Below are 19,424 nucleotides of genomic sequence, written 5' to 3'. Positions count from 1 at the left end.
TCTATCTCTTTCTGGTAATCGATATCACTCGATAATCGCACTTCCATATCGCTCTAAATCGCGCTAAATTCAGTTGATAGAAATTTAAACTATATTATAAAAAAAGGAATAATAAACTATTCTTAACATTAATTATACGAAAAAAGAATAAGATATTTTATGATTTAAAATTATACGTCACAGAAACTGATACAGCGAAGTATTCGAAACTTCAATTCACTATTTTTGTTTGATTAATTGATTAATTATGACAAGCTGCCTTATAAAGCTTGTTTTAACGGCAATTTAGGCAATTCAGCGCAAAGGCTCGTAGTACGACGAGAGGGCAGCAGCTCTTTGCAGCATAAAACCAGTTGGCTCTATATATATATATATATACATATATCGTTCTCCCACTCCGACGCCCCATACCGCATCTAGGTTATTGTTGGAAAAAAATGGTCTACATTATATGCAACATCCTCTTCAGACATAACGATTAATTTAAATCTATTGCGAAGATAATGCCGGGGCGGGAAATCAGGAAATGGAATGCCGAGACGAGAGGTGAGCCATAGTGAAGTATGTATTCATACTCGGAAATAATGCGTTTATTTAAAATACACGTCGGGTGAGATTCGTCGGCGGGAAGACGAACCGAGATTCCCGAATGAACCTCGGCACCCGCAAGGACAGAGGTAGGCGACGACTAGAGAAAGAACGTCTCTGCCGTGGGTCCCGTGTTCCGTCGTTACCTTGGCGGATTTCTAATAGATTGGGAGCCCCGGGTATCAGCAACCCAGGCTCGTGTGGGTCGCAAGGCGGCCCGGCGAAACGAGGCGGTGAATTGGGAACGGCGGGGCGAACTGCTTCGTTGACGCCTCGTTGAAGTTGCTCTCCTTGAGCTCGCTGGCGCTGTCGATCCCGGTGATTTGCCTGACTCTCGGCGGCTCGTCGAGCCTGCTTTTCTGCGGGTAATGCTACCTCTTCTGCTTGACGCGCCCAGCGAAGCCGTGTCAGGCGATTAGGCCGCGGTCCTCGGCCTTCCCTTGACATAAAAGGGGGTCAATGAGGAAAGCGCACCGTACACTCGCGAACGTGTGGAAAAATACTCGGGTGGGCGTAAATCCGAGAGAGTGCAGTTGGGGGCGACTCGGCTCGCTTCCTGATACTTCCAATGGAGGCATGACAACCTCTCGGCTTACAATGTCTCCACGAAAGTACCGCACCACCCGAGAAGAAAACAACCTTTCGGCCGATGTTCCCTCGGATGACGGAAGGCACCGTGAATCGCGGGGAATTACACTATCAGACAAGCCTTGCACCACAAACCCCTCCTTTTTTTTTGAACTCACTGATACACTTCACCGATGTTCGCGAAACACTTAAGACACTTGACAGCTGAAGACAACTAACTCACGGGGGTGTTGGTGGTTGAAGCCGACGATTTATCTGCTGGCACTATAGCTTGATGATATGGAGAAGGTAATGAGAGGGTAGGCTGTCACGGACAGCAGAGAACTCTAATGAAGTTGGTTGAAGACCGTTTATTTTACTGAGAAAAGTTTTGCACATAGACAGAGAGAGAGAGCAGAGCGGAACTGAGGCTCTCCTTACTTCCTACAGCGGACTGCCTCTACAAACCCAGACTCGCTGCTCGGTGACCGAGCTGGAGGCTGTCCGAGAGCAGTGGGAGCGGCAGCGGGCCCGCTGATTAGCTGCGACGCCGACAACGGAGTCGCAGCCAGCAGAGGGGGAAGCGCTGCCTCGAACGCACTACCTTGGATCTCACGCGTCAGCACCGAAATTAATGCAAAATCGCTAATTATTAATTTGAATTTAAAAATAGAAATAATTAAGATAATTTAATGAAACTTAAAACTAGTGCTAGGTACTATCCTAGCTTCATTATTCCGAAGGAATCACTAAGCTAGGGCAAATAGAACGGCAGTTGGGTTTTTCTGTTCATTAATTATTAATTTTGATTATTATTATTATATTTACTTTTATTTATATTTTAAAAACTACCGCCTAACTGCCTCTCTATTTTGTTACTTTCTTTATTTTATTTATAATTTTTCTACATCGTTTCTCTTAAAGTATTTTGAGCTTGGGTGATCCGGCGCCGGTTGAGCTCCCCGGTCTCGCCAGAGCGCCTAAGAAGAGAGGTGGAGGAGAGAGAAATGAGAGAGAGAAGATGAGCGCGCGAGAGAGATAGGCACTGGCGTACGTGTTTGGACCTACTGCAATGTTTTCGTGTTGCACGAAAACACGACGGTAGCACGTGTTGACAGTTGACCGGGAAGGAATTTTCGGTTATCTGTGGGCCGTCTGGGCATGGCAGATGTGCCCAGACAATGCTAATTGCTTTATAGGGGTGAGCAAACTCGTCCATAGAATCTCAGGAATTCTTAAATAGTCACGTAAAACTTTCACTTCAAATCATCTCTCGAAAATTTTGAGTGAACGTCCGTAGGCTGTTTTAAGAATAGCTGAGGTTCTCAAATCTGACATTCGTCATACAACAAAACTACATACTTGAATACACAAATATTATTTAAATAATTATATAATATTTCAAAAAAATTTAATAATTTTGTTATCATTGAGTATAGAACTCGTAAGGCCTAAAAAATCCGTTTATTTCGTGACTTATGTATCAAGAAAAAGAAATATATAAATGTTATGTACCGTCGAAATTACTGTTTAATTAATTGAAAATCGTTTATCGTCCTTTATTAATTAACATTATGGACTGATATCGCTGCATCTATATCCATGCTTATGTTTGCGGGGATAAATTCAAGACCACACAAAGGTTATAAAGAATTTTAGAGAGAGAGACTTATTTTGTCCTGGAGTTTCCCATAAGGACACATGTCGAATACGTTAAGATTGAGTACACTTTTATGTTCATAATAATATTAAGTACAATGTCAGATTTAATTTTAAATTTTGAAACAGCAATATTGAACAAAGTTCATTATAGTAGATAATAATAATAATAATATCTTTTATAGTAATATGTTATTCCACATATTCCACTAACGCCCTAAAGCATATATCTCACTTATACTCTAAACATTTATAAAAACGCAAGAAAAAATAAATGCTTACTGCTCCATCTTACGCAAATGTGCAAAACCGTTATTTTTAAACAAAGAAGCCGAATCACTTTCGACCACAGTGTTTGGAAAACTATTGCAGAGCATTTTGGCTTTTATAATAAAGGATCTTTGATATCACACCGTTCTACTCTGTGGAACTCTGAGTCGTTCAGGGTTTCTAACTTCCCTATCCGTGACAGCAACCATTTCAAAGAATTGATCATACAAGTACTCTGGATGTCGCAATTTTAATATACCATAAGTAATAACACGTACAAAATATTTTCTTCTACCAGAAACACTCAACCACCTAAGTTTTTTGCGAAATGGTGTTACATGCTCATCACGTTTTACATTAAATATAAATCGTATACACGATTTTAGCGGCTTAGTCAATTTCTGATTAAGCTCGTCTGTTAAGTAATTGTAAACCACACAACAATAATCAAACTGAGGTATAATATGGGAAGAGACCAACGAAGCTCTAAGATCAATGGACAACGAATTTTTGTTAAATTGCAGCTGTTTCAAGGTAGCATACACTCGTCTAGAAATTTTACCGACTTCTTTATCCCAAGCCAATGTTGGAGTAACGATAAATCCTAGGTTTTTAGCATTATCGACAAAAGGAAAGATCGTATCGAGAAACCTAACCGGGAGAAGAGAGGTCATGTCCAGGCTATTAATATATTTAGAACTTCCAAATATTAGTGCTTTAGTCTTGCTTTGATCGATCTTAAGCTTATTATTTTTTGACCATTCATATATCGCCCTTACATGTCGATTAATAAGTTCAATAGTCTCGTTGATTTTATTTGATCTACAATGGAAGTATATTGGAAGATGATACACAAAAAGTATACCAAGTGAGTAACTGATGACAGTTCCAATATCATTGGTGCAGAGCATAAATAGCAAAGGCCCAAGCAGAGATCCCTGTGGAACGCCAGTGCCAATATCTCCCCACTACGATCTTTCACCGCCTAATCCAATGACTGATTGTTGACAGCTAAACAAATATGATGACAAGCACTTAAGCACTGAAGCCGAGAATTCATCATTCTTAAATTTTAATAACAGACGGATATGGGGGACTATATAAAATTCTTTACTAAGATCAAACAGTATTATAATTGTCACCATTCGATTATTAATCCCTCTTCGAATGTCATCAGTGACCCCGAGCAATAGTGTCTATGCACTGAAACCATGTCTTTAACCTGACTTGATCAGCACTCTAGAAAGTATTAGATTCAATGTAATCAATCATCTGATTATAAACAGTTCTTTCCAATTCTTTTGAGAGATAACAGAGGATTCCGATAGGAAGATAATCTGTAGCACGTTGAAGAGCCCTAATTTTGTTAATAGGCCTTATAACAACCTTCTTCCACTCTTCAGGGAAAACTGAGGTTTGTAACGAAGAGTTAATCAAATTAAGTATGTGTGGGGAAAGAACTGGTAAAGCCTTTTCAACAAAACTTAGACTGACCATCAACCCCCATAGCCTCTGCTTTTATATTATCCAGACTCTTAATTAATGGAACGGGAGATTACGTCTTGAAAAAAGAATCGAGAATCCTCAAAAAGAAAATTCAAGAGGTCAGTGAGCCATTACTTCATTAAATTATATGCAGAGTTGCCACAAATAGAGAGGAAGTAGGCATTAATTTCATTTAACGTATCTCAGAGCCTTTAATTCCTTCCACAGACTTCTAGAATCATTTACAGTATGCAATATTGTAACATTATGAAAGTCTCTTGCTGCATTAAGCATTCGAGTGACGCCATTTCTCAGAGTCTTATAATCATTATATACTGCTAGATTTTCTACTCGTTTCCTAATCTTGTACACGCAGTTCCGTTCCTTCATTATATCTTTGATTTCTTTTGTCATACATGGGCAAAAACTTTATCGTGGATTAAAAAAGCCTAAAGGTGCAAATTCTTCCATAACCGCATTTAGGCATTACTTATAAATATTTGTTTCTTATTTACAGGGAGATAAACCTCAAATGCACCCCACTCCACTGACTGAAATTTAGTAAGCAAGGCACCCTCATCCAAATTACGAATATCACGGTTTGTTTTTCTGACTTTAGAAGAAATACTAAATTTTTAAGCGTATTCAATTGCAATGAGTTTATGTCCAGCTACAAATGGAAATGCTGACTGAGGAGTTAAGAATACTTTTCGCTCATCATCTACTACACATAGACTTAACCACGTATCAGAGATCAGAGTATGATGCGTTGCAGAATACGGCGCTATGAAGAGGTCAAGCGAGTCAATTAATGCCTTCACATATAAAGATCCAGGTTCCCTACTATTTAATTCAAAGTTGAAATCGCCCAGGAGTATAATATTTTCATATGCATGAATGAATCTCAAAAGGGAGGATTCAAAACTGTGTAGGTGTTGACCATAAGGTCTTCTATAGACAACAGACAGTAGCAACGGTAAGATAGCACGTCAAAAAATTTCATTATAATAAATTCTGGTTCATTAAAACACCATTTGATGTCTCCAGTAATTTGATATTTAGACTATTGACATACACCGCGACACTGCCACCCTTCCTACCGTATCTATGCTTACACACAATCGAATAACCATCCAGAGCAACAATATGATCACTAATAGCTTCAGTTAGCCATGTTTCACTTACCGTTATGACATGATATATGTTATGATTTAAGTAAGCACGAAGCAAGTTTATATGTGACTTTAGTGAGTTAATATTAATGTGATGGATTTTAAGTAGCGAGTTGTGAGAGACAGGATGTTAGAGTCCCTACTCAGAGGCAAGGTTCTGCACTATTCAGGAGTTAGTCATTCAGTCAAAAGGTTCACATCAGTCTTAAATGGAATCCTGATAACAAGATCCTTATCCGTTCGCCTAACAAGGACCACACCATTTATCTGCCAAACATATTTGTACGATAGTAACTTAGCCTTTTCCCTAGTAGAATGAAGTAAGTTCTAAGTGGTTGCAGGGAGGTATTGGTTAATGTAGAGATTAACCCAGATCCATACATACTTAATTTGAATACAGTAATTTATTCTTTTTCATACTAGAAATCATCTCCTTTCTTGGCCTTAGCGTTGAAAATCGAACCAGAACCAATCCTGGCTTACCAGTAGTATGAACCACAACTGATATTGTGGCAGAAGATTTCGAGGTAGAAGTTGAACTTGCATCTACCGCCGCTCCTAATGTAGATGCCTGAGATTTTTTCGATGATATTGAGAGTGTAGAAAAAATCATGTGTACATTTTTTACCTCAGCAGGAGCTAGCTGCACATTGATAACCTTTGAAACTGCACAGACAAAATCCACAAGATCCTCCTCATCCTTCTCCGGTAGTCCATCAATAATCAAACCTTCCTTACTCTGCTTATTTTCCGTCCCTAGAACACGTTGATCAAGTCGTCTCTGACCATCTTGAATTATTTCAATTTTAACTCGTAGAGCTTGATTTCAGTTGTGAGTACCGAAACTTGTGAGCTCAGCTCAACATATTGATTCGAAATAGCTTGAAGTTTGGCGTTGTTCTTTACAAGTTTACGCTGCATCTCAGGTAGACAATTGACTTTTTCCCTTATATCATTTAGGTCTGTACATATGCCATCGTTAGCCTTTTTCAGAGATAATAAGCTAGATTTGCAGTCTTTAAATACTGACAAGAGCTGTCCAAATTGACTGCTCGAAAAGTTTCTACTCTCCGACATAACGCTATTATCATCAGACTCCATCTCAGCACTAGAATCGTAAGTGCTCGACATACTTTTGTTTTCTTTTGTTTTTGAGGTGCTAGATGTTGTTTAGTTTTTATCCGATCTTGGGGCCTTAAGCTGCTGTTTGTCCTTGAGATTCGTTTTCTTAAAAGGCCCAGTACACTTGACTAGCTCATTGTCAGCATTATAAATACTGTGCGTAAAGCACTTCGAATTATGATGAAAACATTTTGTACACTTAGTACAATACTTAGCATCTGTGATAACTAATTTCTTACAGGTGCCACACGGTCTTGACATAATCAATTTTTGTAAAGATTTAAAAGAAAGGAAAAGCAAATTTGTTAGCATAATCAAGAATACCAAGCTGATTTCCATATTATTTAAGTTATGTGCACCTCCCCTAGGAGCTGTAAGACCTTGTAGTTGGTGGGGAGGCTTAGGTATGTGGGACATAGGGGTCAAACGGACCTCGGCCTGTATGAGTATGGATATGGATAAAAGGATCCCTATAAACTGGCTCTCCTGGGTGTTTTGAGAAGGACCCCTATAAACGGGCTCTCCTGGTATGCATGATTGTAGTGTGATATAAAAGTTAAAGAGGCCAGCTAACACGGGTCTTCTGGATTGCTGGGTCGAGGTCTCTCCCAGACCAATCTCCAATTTGTGGAATCGGCACGAGAATGACCTGCGGTCCGCACGGCGACCAAGAAACAGCCCTCCGTTGGTATAGTTGCTTGCGAACGGGTATTTATTGAGTTTCTCGCTCAATGTGAACAACCCCATAAGCAATGGGTGTAGAGTGATCGTGCCCATGGGACTTTGGCACCTAGGGGTTACAAAGGTGTACTAACGGCCTTTCGGGGACACCGGATGACCTCCCCGAGTAATAAGTCTTACCCTTGCATGCAGGGCTCTGCAGGGCTAGACCTTTTATTTTCCTAGCTACTCGTGGGAACCAAAATGGAAAACGCAAAATTACCAAAAGGTGAAGGAGAAAGGGAGTTTGCGGAGGGGGAAAGGGGCCGGGTCCTAACGAGTCCAGCATAACCCTTTCATCTCAATCTATCTCTGCGGCAATCCTTACTCAGGCAGCGGCTGTAACCCCAGCTGCTCACCAAAGAGCAATTAGAGCTCCTCAGGAAGGCTACATGGAGGGCGCTCGAAAGAGTGTACCCAGATCAATTGCCAAAATTTAAGTTGAGTTGGTCCAGAAGATGGTTAAGGCTACGGCGTGGTTCCCATGGAAACTTATGGACCCGCATGTTGTTGTCCGTCGGCTGGAGGGATTCAAACCGTCACTTAAGACAGCGCCCTGGCGGATCATCAGGCAAGATAGGCCTCAGGAAGAGGACGCAGCTAGAGAGGTTAAACATCTCCTAGTTGTACAAATTCCTGAGTCACGAGCGAGGGCCCTTGCGGCCCTCAACAACAGGCCCTGGTGGTGATAGTCACGGAGCTTAAAAAAATAGGAAAGCTTTTCATGGAATCGGCTTAATTTCCATATGACAGCGACACCAATCCACCAGTGGAGATACGTACGCTGGTGGAATACTGCAAGGCAAGGGGTCTTCCTCTTCTATTAAGGTGTGATGCTAATTCCCACCATACTTTGTGGGGTAGCACGGACATTAATTCAAGAGGTAATGGCCTAGTGGAATACCTCATGACCACTGATTTAGATATTCTTAAAACGGGGAACACCCCGACGTTTCGTAATTCGGTCAGAGAGGAACTCATTGACATCACTCTCTGTACCGGTAGTTTTCCAGATAAGATCAAGAGGTGGAGAGTCTCAGATGAACGCACTCTCTTAGATCACGCTCTGATAGAGTTCGTGTTGGAATCCGCTGTACCCACTGGCCCTAAATGGGTGAGAAATCCAAGAAGAACGGACTGGGGTCAGTTTTCCACAGAATTAAGAAGTGCACCCTCAGGGATGCCCAGGTCAATTAGAGACGTGGATATCCTGGAGACGGCGGCTGAGATTTTCACGGAAGCCATCAAATCTACTTATGAAAGTAATTGCCGGCCTTCAAAAGTCCGAAAGGCTGGAGACACGCTGGTGGAATGCGAAACTCGAAGAGTTTCGCAGGTAAACCAGAGAGAGGTTCAGACGTGCCAGCTGTGGCAAAACGAAGGAATTATGGACTTCATTCACATCGATGAGGAAAGAGTATAGGAGTGAAATACGTAAGGCAAAGCATGAAAGCTGGACCAACTTTTGCACTGAGATCGAGAAAGGAGCAGAGGCTGCCAGACTAGACAAGCTGCTTTCTCGAAATTCGAATGCTATTCTCGGGACTCTAAGACTTCCCGGCGGGAGCTACTCAGAGCTACTCAGAATCTGACGGGGATACCTTGGCCCATCTAAACAAGGCACATTTTCCGGGCTTCACAAAGTTAGGAGATGAGGGGACGGCACCTCCGAGGCAATGAAAGCCGCCTGTGGCCCAACTGGGCCCAAAAAGGCGGCTCGCCAACGAGATTGTGACTCCAGCCAGGGTCTGGTGGGCCCTGAAGTCCTTCAGTCCTTAAGTCTTCCGGCCGGGATGGTATATACCCAGTCCTCTTACAGAGGGCTGGTGAGATCATCATTGGGCTGTTTGTGAGAATTGCTAGGGCTAGTCTGACGTTGGGTTATAACTGTAACAGAAAGGTCTAGCGATTGGAACCTTCATTGACATCGAAGGAGCCTTTAACTACACCTCTGGAGAGGTGATCAGGACGGCCATGATCGCACACGGGGTGCCTAGTGCAGTCGTGGAAAGGACCTACCACATATTAGCCAATAGGAATCTAGCCACGACTAAGGGTGATACAACTTTATGTGGAACCGTTGACTGGGGATGTCCGCAGGGGGTATTCTATCACCCTTGCTGTGGTGCCTGGTAGTAGATGAATTGCTTTATCTTCACGAGTTAGGGCCTTTACGTTACAGGCTATGCGGAAGATATACTGGTTATCGTGCGCGGTCAATGGATCGCCAAGAGTTTATCAGCATGTTTCATGAAGCGTTCTCCGTTAGCGGCTTCAAGGACTCACCTTGAGAAAAAGAGCTAATTATTCTCCCTAGCCTCTCGAAAACTAACTCGTATTGCTTAAAACTCGTGGCCTCATGGCCTGACTTTTACATACTCAGTCAGCACGATGTGGCTCCTTTCTAAAGAGCCATTGATTTGCTGTCAATAACCAGAAGTTGTAAACGGTCTGTTATTAAAAAGTCCATTTACATTTGTTCAATAGACTAAAGACAGTTTTCAATCAAAATAAAAGTATTTCACAGAATTCTGTTCTCTGTTTCGATAAACACTTGACTTTGTCCCTTTTTCTAAATTCCCTAGTTTTTTAAACTTAAGGAAGGTGTTCAGCTCCATATTTAGGTAATCCCAAATTTCGAATTAAGTCATTCAATTCCTTTTGAGACCAGCTCTCTTTTTTCATTTGTGGTCCTATCACCAAAGAGAATGTGTTTTTAGTTATTGATTGTTTGTTGAAAATTCCCCATTTTTTTGGATTGTTCATGCAGAAGTAACAATTCATTTTGTTTTACGGTTTTTCTCAAATTACTGGTACAATAAACTTCAAGCTTTCATTTTTTTTACTTTCTTCGAATTTATACAACATTAAATTGCAAGCAGAGCATATTATATGAGGAGCCCAGCTTTCATGTCATTCTGGAAACTTAAAGTTGAAGTATTTTGCATACAAGTCCCGAATTTTCCCAGTAATGTTCTTCCGCTATTTTAGGATTTCATATTTTATGCAAATGTAACAACATTGATTCTGATTATTTTCGCAACTATAAGTTTTTTTCAAGTTTTTTTTTGAAAGCCATGTTAATTTCAATCCCCGCACGTTCAGGATCCTGGCCCGATCGCAGGTGAGTCCACTATCCTGAGGGTGATAACCATCATACCTCTCCATGGATAAGTATGAAGGGCTTTTCGGCTTTGATGAGGACAATGTCAACTCATCGCCAGACAAACTACAGCTTCATTCTCACATTTTAACGTCTCCCTGCATGGCAGCGCGCCTTCGCTGGCTTCGTTACTGACTGGGCTAGAAGTTGAATCATTCTACAAATCTTCTTTCAGAGAAGTTTTCATCACTTCCAGTACCTAGCGCAGTAGCAGGTATTGGCACTTAACATTTAAGTGAATTCAATGGATGCAAATGGATGAACACTCCAGTCTGAAGATTTATGATTGAATTATAACACAAGAGGCTTAGAACTCATAGTTCAGAAGAAACGCAGTAAGCTTACTTGCGAAAATATGATGCAAAAGAATTCTATAATGTAACAGATTTGTTCGTAACTATGCAGACTTGACTAAAAAATGGGCTCTGCAGCTCAAAATTCATAAAAATACAATGCTGGATTACAAATTGCAGCAGAAAGAATTTTTTTTGAGGTTATGTCATATCAAGTCAAATGTGACTGTCATACGTGAGTTATATAACTAATCTGCCCGTAGTGTCGAGAATATTGCTGCCGCTAGCGCATCAATTGAGGAAGATCCAAATCAGTCTCAAGCGTTCTCAAGCGTTCTCAAGCGTTGGGCTTATCTGTGACGTCGTTGTGCCGTATTATGCGAAAAGATCTTGGCCTACATTCTTACAAGATCAAATTGACGCAAGAACTGAAGCCGCTTGACCACCAGAAGCGATGTATGTTCGTGAATTGGGCTGAGCAACAACTTGAAAATAATCCGGATTTTCATCGAAAAATCATCTTCAGCGATGAGGCTCATTTCTGGCTGAATGGCTTCGTCAATAAGCAAAATATGTGTTATTGGTCAGGCAGCAATACACACGAACTCCATGAGTCAACATTACATCCCGAAAAAATTACGGTTTGGTGCGGTTTATGGGCCGGCGGGGTCATTGGGTCGTACTTCTTCCGTGATGATCAAGACCGGCACGTTACTGTGAATGGGAATCGCTACTGCTCAATGATAACCGAATATTTTTGGCCCGAATTAGATGATAGGGACTTGGACAATATGTGGTTTCAACAGGACGGCGCCACAAGCCACACAACGAATGTCACAATCGATTTATTGAAAACCAAGTTTGGTGAGCGTGTTAGCTCACGAAATGGCCCAGTCAATTGGCCGCCTAGGTCGTGCGATTTGACGCCGTTAGACTATTTCCTGTGGGGCTACGTCAAGTCTATAGTCTATGCCAACAAGCCAGCGACGATTGATGAACTTCGTACGAATAGCGAACGTGAAATTGCAGCAGTATCGGCCGAATTATGCTTGAAAACCGTCGAAAATTGGGTTCAGCGTCTGGACTTCTTCAAGCATGCCCGTGGTGGCCATGCAAAAGAAATCGAGTTCCATACATAATGGCATCGAATGTACTTTCACATGAATAAAGAATTTCATTTATATCCAAAACCGCTTTTTGTTTTATTTAAAAAAACTTTTGTAGCGCTCTTACTGAAAAACCCTTTATAATAATTCTTCAAAAGAAGGGTAACTTTGACCAAGCTTATTTTTGATATCGTTATCAATTACTAAGATTTCACTAATAATTCTATCTTATTTATTTAAGAATACGAGCATACCGCATAATTTATAATTGCTAAAAATGCTTTCATATAAAATAGTCGTAAGAAGTTGAAATAAAGTTCGAAATTTTGAAAATTCTCTATTTGAATTTTCGGCTCATCGAAGCATTTCCGGGAGACAGTTTTTGAAACAATTCAAGTTTAAATTAAAAAGAATTGAAAATAATGGGAAAAACTGTTACAGAACTTTCAAAAATCCATTTCATTGATTACAATACGTTTTTAGTACATTTTCAGAAAGAATCCCGCACACATCTATGGCAAATATGGTCCCGGTCAAATTGGCAGAAACTGTAGTATAATGTAGTTTATAATATCCTGATCAAATAAAGTCTTTAGACACTGGGTCCACAAAACGCCAGGTTTCGAGATAGGAGGGACCAAATGTCACTTTTCATGGACGCGTGAGAAGTTCCAAGAACCCTCGAAGACTGTTTGGCACTACGCTCAGGGATCATGCCAAACTCTCTGTTCCTTTCATGCATGCTCCAGGAGTTCCACGGACCCTCTAGGACTGTTTAGCACCACGCTCAGGGAACATGCCGAAATCTCTGTCCCATTGAAATTTTGTAGTTTAGGACCCCCTGAACAATAATATATATGTCTAAAGGTCGACGAAAGGATACTTTTCCGCCGGTATTGCATCGAATGTCGCTTTTCATGGAGATGAGAAGAGTTGCACCGACCCTTGAGGACTGTTTAACACCACGCTCAGGGATCATGCCGAACTCTCTGTTCCATTGATATTTTGTAGTTTGGGATCCCGCGAACAATAATATCCATATCTTAATGTCGAGAAACGGATACTTTTTCGTGGTTATTGTACCAAAGTTAACGTTTCATGCACACTCGAAGAGCTCCACGGATCCTCTAGAACTGTTTGGCACCACGCTCCAGGATCATTCCGAACTCTCTGTCCCTTTAATATTTTGTAGTTTGGGAGCCCCGAACAATAATATTCATGTCTAAAGTTCGAGAAAAGGATACTTTTCCATCGATGTTGCATCGGATGTCGTTTTTGTGCAAGTGAGAAGAGTTACACCTCAACAAGTACCGTCCTTGTCTGTATATGGCTGAAGCGACCGTAGACTTAGCCCAAACAATGTTACAAAAATCACGTGAACTCAAGGTCGACCAGGCCAGAGTTAGAATTGACAACCTGCATACCAGGAATGCCAGATGGATTCATCTTAATGAACACCAAGTACTTCATTTCCCTAGGCTAGATATGAATTATCTGAAGGAACTGACTGAAGAAATCTATCAGCTGAATCTAGCAGAAGCCTACATCCAAGATAAGTTTGACAGGGAGCGAATGGAAGATTTGGAGTTGGACGAACTTGTCGATGAACCGGGTTTAATCAGAGTGTGAGTGTATTCTCGTTTCAGACGCACAATGAAATATCAGATCTGGATATCCAATGTAGAAGACAACTTGGTTCAAGCAGCCGATGATGAAGAACTACAGCTGGATGTAACTCAAAACAATAAAAAAATATTGGGGTACTACTGTACTTGCAAAACTGGGGTCAGGACAGTCGAAACATGAGCACATGTAGCAAGCATATTATGGTATTGAGGATACGCGCGCCATCAGCCAGCAGGAAAGTATCCAAGCAGATCTATGATTAATAATATTGGTTTAAACACTTCCCGATATTGCCTTTATTTGCCGGATCGGATCATAATCTTGCCTTAACTGACTGAAAAATATCAGAATATTGCTATTATTAACCTGATCATTTTTTAATCATGCCTTAACTGGATGGATAATATTCCGGTATTGCCTTAATTGGCAGGATCATTCACTGATATCGTGTTGATATTGTCTTGAATACCCGGATTTCTTTCCTTAATTGAATGGACAGAGAGTTGGGCATAACATAAATATTATGAATCAGGAGGCCCAAATCTACAAAATATCAAAGAGACAGCGAGTTTGGCATGATCCCTGAGCGTGGTGCCAAACAGTCCTAGAGGGCTCGTTGAACTCCTCTAGTGTTCATGAAACGTTAACTTTGGTACAACAGCCACGAAAAAGTATCCTTTTCTTGACATTCAGTCATGTATATTATTATTGGGGGCAATCCTAAACTACAAAATATGAAAGGGACAGACAGTCCGGCATAATCCCCGAGCGTGGTGCCACAAAGCCCTCTGTGATCGCTGCAACTTTTCTCATCTGCATGAAAAGCGGCCATATTTTCCATAGATGTGTACGCGGTCCCTTAAAAAATTTGAGAAAAATGAGATGAAATTCATCAAAATTGAAGCTGCATTCAAGAAACAATCGAGAGAATTGAAAACAATTTAAAAATTTGGAATAATTAATGGAATTTTGTAGAATTAAGTGAATTTAGAAGAATTCAAAAGAATATAAAAGGATTAAGGATACATTAATAAGAATTCAGGGCGAATTCCAAATGAATTGTAAAAAATGTCTTCAAAGCTTCGAAACCCTACGAAATCCCTTATGTGTTTTAAAACAATTCTTTGAAATTCATTAAAATATTAAAATCTCTTTAAAATGATCAAAATCCTGGAAACCCCCTTAAAATTGTTTGAATATCTTGAAAATTCCATGCAATATTTTAAAATATCATAAAATATATGTCTTTGAAAGCCTTCAAACTACTGAAATAAACAGAAAATTGTCTGGAAAACTACAATAACTTCTTTGGAATCTTTTAGAGCTGCTGAAAATGCTAAGGATTTTGAAGAAAAAAAAACGTTACAATGATATTTCAATTAAAGAAATTATATTTTATGAAAGCATGCCAAATGAATTAAAGTACATTGAGAGTTTTAAAATTCCCCAAAATCATAGAAATCCTCCAAAAACTTAGAAGATTATGTGCAATATTTTAAAACATCATGCGTACAGTAAAATCGCTTTATATCAGCAGAAATTCTAGAAAATTGTTTATCCTAAAGTATTGCAAAAGCTTTAATATTAAATAAAAGTATTGAAATTAATAAAAAATTTCTTTGGAATGTTTTAAAATTACCTAAAAGACTTCTAAATTAAAGCTCCTGAAAATGCCTTTGAAGTTAATAAAATACCCTAAAATCTTAAAAGTTTCTTCAAATTATTGAAATCTATTTCAAAGTTCTTGGAAAATTTATAAATATCCAAAAATATTTTAAAGGCTTCCAGATAATTCAAAAAAAGGTATAGACCTGAAATGAATAGTGATTAACCCATGAATTAATTTATTGAATGAAAAGCGACTAATGTTATTTTTATATCATCCTTATGTCAAATATATTGTTGTTTTTTGACGTCAATTTTGTTTAACAGCTAGGGTTTCAACTGACGATCAGCTCGTTTAGCTGATAACGAGCGCTATAAAATTTAAACAATTCTCCATTTTAACACAGCAATGTTTCGCAAATAAATTTCTAATCACAACAAATTTCGGCTTTTGATGATTGTTGTTGAAATTTAGAAAATGAATAGGCTAGATCCTTTATATACTGACAGACATTCTTTCTCCATATCTGCATACCTTTGTTGATGGCCATTGATGACTTTGGAGAAGTAGGCAATCAGTGTATCCATTCCTTTCTTTTTGCTAAGACAGTACTGATCTAACGGCAAATTTGGATGCATCGGTTGCTAGTTTAAAAGGCAGATCAAAATCGGGTTACTGAAGCGGTGATTTCTGCTAAAATATTAACGTAGTTTGCGAAAGCTCTGACTTTGTTTTATTCTCCACTCCTATGCAACATCCTTCTTGAGAAAGTCAGAATGTGGCTTAGATATTTTAGCAAAGCCGTTTATAAACCTTCTATAATAACCCGAGAGAACCACACTGTAAAAAATTTCATGTAATTTTACCACAAAGATCATAGGAAATAAAAATGCCATTGATTACTGTGGGAAATTTGCCAAAATTAGGTAGAAATAACACGATAATGTAAAATCGCACACAGATGGTAAAAAGCAGTTTTGGAAGAATGGAATTTTACATCCGCCTAGTGAAATTACAGTGACGCTGTAAAACGCCGCATGTAAAAGGTTGCGAATGCGCAATCACCAGCCCGGGTATTTTAAATCGGTTAATGTATGTTTTAATTAAATCGAATCGTAAGAATAATAAGATATAAGGATATAAAGAGTCATCTTTTTATCAGGCATAAAAATTTTAAGTTTTTGTTTGGTTTGCTGTTACAAAACAAATATGCATCAAACAAGGTTATGATAAGTGAGCAAAATAGGGGCATCCTAATTTATAGCAACTGCTGTCTAAACAGCCGTAACCTTCAAAAAAATTTTTTTCGCAAGCATGCTAAACATGCGAACACATTTATTTTAGTAAAACACATTGCGCTTTGCCTCAGTGATGCGCTCAATCCAGCAAAATCCACGATTTCATTTGTAAAATATATCTGAATGCCACTAAAATTTTGCACAATCCTGCACTGAATTTACTCGCAGGCTATCAAAATTCATCAAGCGTTTAACACCGGAATTACAAGGATTATGGAATTTCACATCGCTGCTATAAAACGTATTACACTCCTCGTGTGAAATTACACTAATCGTTGGAAGCTTACATAAGCGTTGTGAAATTACATTTTTATTTCAGTTACACTTTAGTGTAAAATTCCCACAAAAATCACTGGTATTTTTATGTCCTATGATTGTTGTGGGAAAATTACACGTTCATTGTAAATTTCATTCATTTATGGTAAAATTCCTTTAATAATCACTGCCAATTTACAAGAAACGTGTAATTTTCCCAGAACAATCATTGGAAAAAGTTACGAAACGAAATGTAATTTTCAGCAATATTTTTTACAGTGCAGTAACTGCCGAATGTTCTTGACGTCCTTCGACGTGGAAAGTTTCGAATTGCTATTATCTTCACCGAATTAGACTTAACTCCTTCGTGTCCATCGAAATGGACAATGTGGGTCACTTCAGTCCTAAGAAGCTCGCACTTGTCGGGCTGCAGTTTCAAGTTGGCCCCTCGAAGTCTGTCGAGTATTCGTTTGTCTCGACGTCGTCTTCGTCGAACGTTTCGGAATAGATCACTGTATCGTCGTAATATATGACAGCCTCGGTACCGTGAAGGCCTTTCAAAACTTGTTCCATCTGACCCTGGAGTGATCCGTATGCTTTGTTAATTCCCACGGGCTTCCAATAGTACTCGAGATACCCAAGGTGAGTAGAGCAGACGGTTTTCGACCTGTCAACAGGGTACGTTTCGATCTAGTGAAATCCACTTGCCACGTCGAACACTGAAAAATATTGTACCTTTTCCAGGTGGTCCAAGACGTCTGTCTCGTTCGGTAATGGGTATGCATCGTCGATAACCTTCTCGTTGTAGATCAGAAGTCGCGCACAACTCGACATTTTCGTGTCACGGAAGCATCTAGCTTCTTTGGGACTATCAATAAGGAAAATTTATATGGCGACTTGGATTATCCGATGATCTCGTTGTTAAGTTGCGTGCTAGTGAACTTTTCGTCGTTGAGGTGCAAAACATTTTCTATTTAACCTACAAGAATCAAAGTAATGTTTAACATTCCTGAAACTAAAAACAGAAATCCAACGACTACATTTACACACCGAAATTAAAATGTGCCTTCTGAAATTTGAAAAAAGACAAAAATTTTCCTGCAAAAGAAAAGAAAAAGTTCTTTTTTTGGACAAAAATTAAAAAATAGAGGAAAGATAAATGAGAATGTAGCCAATCAAATCCCCTTCCTTCTTTTTTTACTTGTTTTGTCTTTTTTATAATTATTATCAAATCACCATAAAAAAACATTTGTACAAAATAATCACCAACGTTTCGAGTAGAGAGGAACAGCAACGGAACCAAATGAAGGTCTAAATGAAAAACCATCACAAAGATACCTGAAACATCCGGTGAAGGTTAAAAGGCGAACCGTTTAGAAACATACGTAAAATATCCATCATATTTTTTATACATGTTTTTTATTGTAATTTGATAATAAGAAAAATAAAAAAGACGATAGAAGTAAAAAAGCGAAGGAAAGGGATTTAGTTGGTTGCCTTTTTATTTTTATTTTCTCTTTTTTTATTCTTGTCCAAAAAAATAACTTTTTTCTTACTTAAATTTAATGGATCTTTTTATAGGCAAAAATTTGGTACTCCCATTGGTTCAGTCGTTTCTCCGATTTTAGCGGAAATTCTCATGGAGGTTTTGAAAGTCGACGTTTTCAATAAGTTAAATTTGGCTTTGTCTTTTTACTTCCAGTATTTTGATGATACCTTTTTATGTGTTCCTCTAGCAAAGTTGCAGATGGCTGTCGATACTTTTCCCAGTTTTCATCCTAACCTTCAATTTACCCATGCAATAGAAAAGAATAATAGAATCAGTTTTTTGGACATAATCGTAACTAAAAGTCAGAATGGTAATATTATTACCAATTGGTACAGGAAAATTACATATTCAGGTACAATTTTTTATTTCTTTTCTGTTCATCTTCAAAACAAAGTTGCAGTAATCAAAAACTAAGTTGACAGAGCTCTATGTTTGTGTCATGCTTTATTCCAAAAACAAAATTTGGATATTGTTACGAATATCCTTTTTTCTAAATCATAACATTTGCTCTTCCATTTTTTGTTCAAATTTCGAAAACTATTGAATTTATGTTGGAAAAATGTGGAATTCATCATATTTTCCTAGTAGCATTTAAAATGAATTAAATCATAACTTTTTGCAAGTATACTTTAGATCATTTTGAAAAGGGTGGTGTTGCGTACAAGCTCACTTGCCAGATTCGTTAGATGGTTGACGTGGAACATACTGGCTCGTTATTTTCGCTGTTGTGAGTGTTCTTTCCAGACATACAAAGGAATTTATTGATGTTGACCATGATGTTGATTGAGTAAATTGGTAACTGAGTAAACAGATCAGCTGAACGTCTTTCATTTTAAAGACGTTGGTGAAGCTGGTCGAGGGATAAATCAGGATGAGTCATCTGTCGAGAAGCATTCAGGTGTGGCGTACCAGACCAGCTAATAAGCCGGATCGGAAGCATGCTCC

General features: G+C 39.0%; 1 protein-coding gene across 1 annotated transcript; it reads right to left on the bottom strand.

Annotated features, from left to right (window-relative positions):
* Window positions 1-17,365: 17,365 nt before the first annotated feature.
* Window positions 17,366-17,764, bottom strand: LOC117178705. Its single transcript, XM_033370132.1, has 2 exons — window positions 17,666-17,764; window positions 17,366-17,620 (listed from the first exon to the last, which is right to left on the bottom strand). Exons 1-2 carry the CDS (start codon window positions 17,762-17,764, stop codon window positions 17,366-17,368), a joined length of 354 nt encoding a protein of 117 aa, XP_033226023.1.
* Window positions 17,765-19,424: the final 1,660 nt, after the last annotated feature.

The sequence above is a fragment of the Belonocnema kinseyi genome, chromosome 8, assembly GCF_010883055.1.
Source record: "Belonocnema kinseyi isolate 2016_QV_RU_SX_M_011 chromosome 8, B_treatae_v1, whole genome shotgun sequence".
Taxonomy (NCBI): Eukaryota; Metazoa; Arthropoda; class Insecta; order Hymenoptera; family Cynipidae; genus Belonocnema; species Belonocnema kinseyi.
The sequence above is the reverse complement of the archived record's forward strand: the minus strand, read 5'-3'. Positions and strand labels throughout refer to the sequence as shown.

What these genes read in the sequence shown, in the direction of transcription:
- LOC117178705 (XM_033370132.1), bottom strand. Translation starts at nt 17,764, where the DNA reads ATGTCGAGTTGTGCGCGACTTCTGATCTACAACGAGAAGGTTATCGAC. An exon ending in TCTTGGACCACCTGGAAAAG is followed by an intron (nt 17,621 to 17,665) that starts GTACAATATTTT and finishes GGATTTCACTAG; the next exon opens with ATCGAAACGTACCCTGTTGA.